Raw genomic sequence first — 2,500 nt, forward strand, 5'->3', positions numbered from 1 at the left:
GCTAGCTGCCTCGCCCTCTGACAGACAGACAGACAGACAGACAGACGCTCGCCCCCACGGCTTGCTGGTCAGCTATATCGTGTATTGAAGGAGACGGCGACCCCCGCCACTGTCATTACACACGCAAAAAATTAGGAAAGGAAAAGGAAAGTAGAAATGAAGTGACACACGAAACACGACGCGGAATGGTCGTCGGCGGAATATTGGAGTGGAGATGAACGCCGTCTTCTCCAGCAGATAGTTTTCTCTTGATATATGTTATATACAAAACTTTTACCTACAGGAAAATTCATACAAAATAGATTATTCTGTACACTGATATATGATATAGAAACGATGAGCCTGTAAGTGGTACTGCTTTCATTCAGTGTCACGGGAAGGGTGCTATTGTTCTTATCCCTTTCAGCTTCTCACTTTTCTGTTCTCTTTACTAAACTTCATCCTTCTCGTCGGTCTTTTGCAATTCTTCTATAAGCGGTTATGCACTTTATGATTGTTCCAATATCCTTTCGTTTTCTCCGATGACCTTACATTGTATTAAAGTTTTTTTTTCGGTGTGTGTGTGTGTGTGTGTGTGTGTGTGTGTGTGTGTGTGTGTGTGTGTGTGTGTGTGTGTATGCTCGTGTGTATAAACATTGCTCTTCATCCCTGCATGTTTCGTGTTCTTTTGATTGCGGTCCTCGTCGCTCCCTCCGTTCAGTTGCACATGTGCCGCGTCGCTCATCACTCGTATAAGCTTTGGGAACAGTTGGATCATCTTTGGTGTCATGACTATGCAAAGTATTGTAGTGAATCTTTAGTTAATATTACAAACCCTGTGCATCATGGCTTCGAACACAGCAGTGGGAACCTCCCTTGACACCCGAGTGTAAATGACAACAACAAAACAAAGGTGTATGATGAAGGGAGCAGTTTTTTTTTTCCTCTTATTTACGGCACATCATTTTTCACTGAAGCCTATGTGAAAACTTCTCATTTCTTGGAGAAGCTTTACAGTGTTCACGCTTAGGACGCATTTGATCTTGTTATGAACTCGAAAAGTTAGTTTTCAGTGCTCACTTCGGCAGGAAATGTCATTATATATAACGAGTTTTACTTAGGAAAGGTCAGTGGTTAGGAAAGGCGTTATCACTGCACACAATGAACCACGTGGTGATGCCAGGCGCTGCAGACCGCTGCGCAGTAGGCGACTAGGTGCCGGGATGCGCTCACACCTGAGTCCCCTGAGGAGGCGGCGGCGGTGGCAGCTGCTGCTGCTGCTGCTGCTGCTGCTGCTGTTGCTCGCTGTAGGTATCGTCGGGGGAGTAGAGGACCCGTGTGCCGGGGGACTCTGGGTGCTCGCACCACGTGCTCATGTTGATGTTTTCCTCGTCATTATCGCCCCACCCTTTGGGCGGCGGGGGCTTGGGGTCCAGGGGGCGGTAGTTCTCAGGTAATGAGTTGTCGTAGATGCGACCCGTCTGCTCCGTGTAGCAGCATTGACTCCCGCCGCTGCACGACGACAGCAGGTTGTCGAAGCTACAGCCGTCACCACCGATGCGCCCCCCGGGATCGGCACTCGGGTACTCTGGATGGACAGGAGGCGGACAGAACTCGCATGAAGTGCTGGTGTGCTGCGCGAACTTTTCAGGGGCGAGGCCGTACGCTTGTGGATAGCGCCCATCGGGTGGGTGCATATGGGGATCGTGCGGATCGTGAAGGTGGTACTCCTCAGGGTATTTCTGGTCGTGCATGAGGTCCGTGCGTGCCGCCATGCTGTGCCGGTTGCGTCTAACCGTGGCATAGAGCGGAATCTCTTCTGTGGGCAGCGGGCTGTAGCTAGTAGAGCGTCCGTTGCCTGCCGCTCCTTCCTTCCACGTGGCGGTGCTGGTACCGTTGCGAGGAAGACCGAAGTCAACTGGAAAACCATCTCTGTCGTAGAAGCGGGAGTTCTGATTTACTTCCTCCGGCGGTGGGATCTCCGTCAGGGGGTAAGGATTGGCAACCTCAGGCTCCCTCCGCCTGGGCAGCGTGCAGAATGGGTTGCTTCGACTTGGTTGATTCTCCTGGTCGTTCTGAGGCGGGAGGTGGTCGTAAGTGGCGTCATATCCTTCCTCAAATTCCTCAATTATGTCATCCAGCTTCCTGGTGGTTCTTGTGCCGCAGGAATCCACCTCCTCCACCCCCATAATGCTCACTCTCTTCTTGCCAGGCTTCCCTCGGTCGTCCGCCGCATCGGATATTAGGTCAGGGTTCGTCTGTTGAGTGCCGGACGGCTCTGAGCGGAAAGGCGACGTGTCGATCACTGAGATGGGCGGAGGGTCGTTTGAAATGCCATTGACTTTAGGTGCCGGCGTGCCCATCTGGATGTACTTTGGCATGTTATTAGTGGCGGGCACAGGGGTGTCCTTGGGACGTCCGTTGCCAGAGGCGCCAGGGGACCCGGTGATCTTCTCTTGGGTGGATGATCGACGACGGCAGCAGCGGACTATCAGGACACACAGCAGGATGATGACCAGCA

The 2,500-nt window shown here is 52.2% G+C and overlaps 2 protein-coding genes across 11 annotated transcripts in view; one reads left to right on the top strand and one right to left on the bottom strand.

The window, feature by feature from the left end:
- LOC135102257 (sialate:O-sulfotransferase 1-like) overlaps positions 1-2,500 on the top strand; it is a 442,011-nt gene that overhangs the window by 212,462 nt on the left and 227,049 nt on the right. The window lies entirely within an intron of this gene.
- The window catches only part of LOC135102256 (uncharacterized), a 174,924-nt gene that overhangs the window by 445 nt on the left and 171,979 nt on the right, over positions 1-2,500 (bottom strand). Inside the window, exon 6 of the mRNA XM_064007182.1 lies at positions 1-2,500. This exon is cut by the window's left edge and continues 445 nt beyond it; it is cut by the window's right edge and continues 943 nt beyond it. Within this exon, the coding sequence (XP_063863252.1) occupies positions 1,209-2,500 (1,292 nt within the window). The 3' untranslated portion in view covers positions 1-1,208.

This window comes from Scylla paramamosain, chromosome 7 (assembly GCF_035594125.1).
Source record: "Scylla paramamosain isolate STU-SP2022 chromosome 7, ASM3559412v1, whole genome shotgun sequence".
NCBI classification, from domain to species: Eukaryota; Metazoa; Arthropoda; class Malacostraca; order Decapoda; family Portunidae; genus Scylla; species Scylla paramamosain.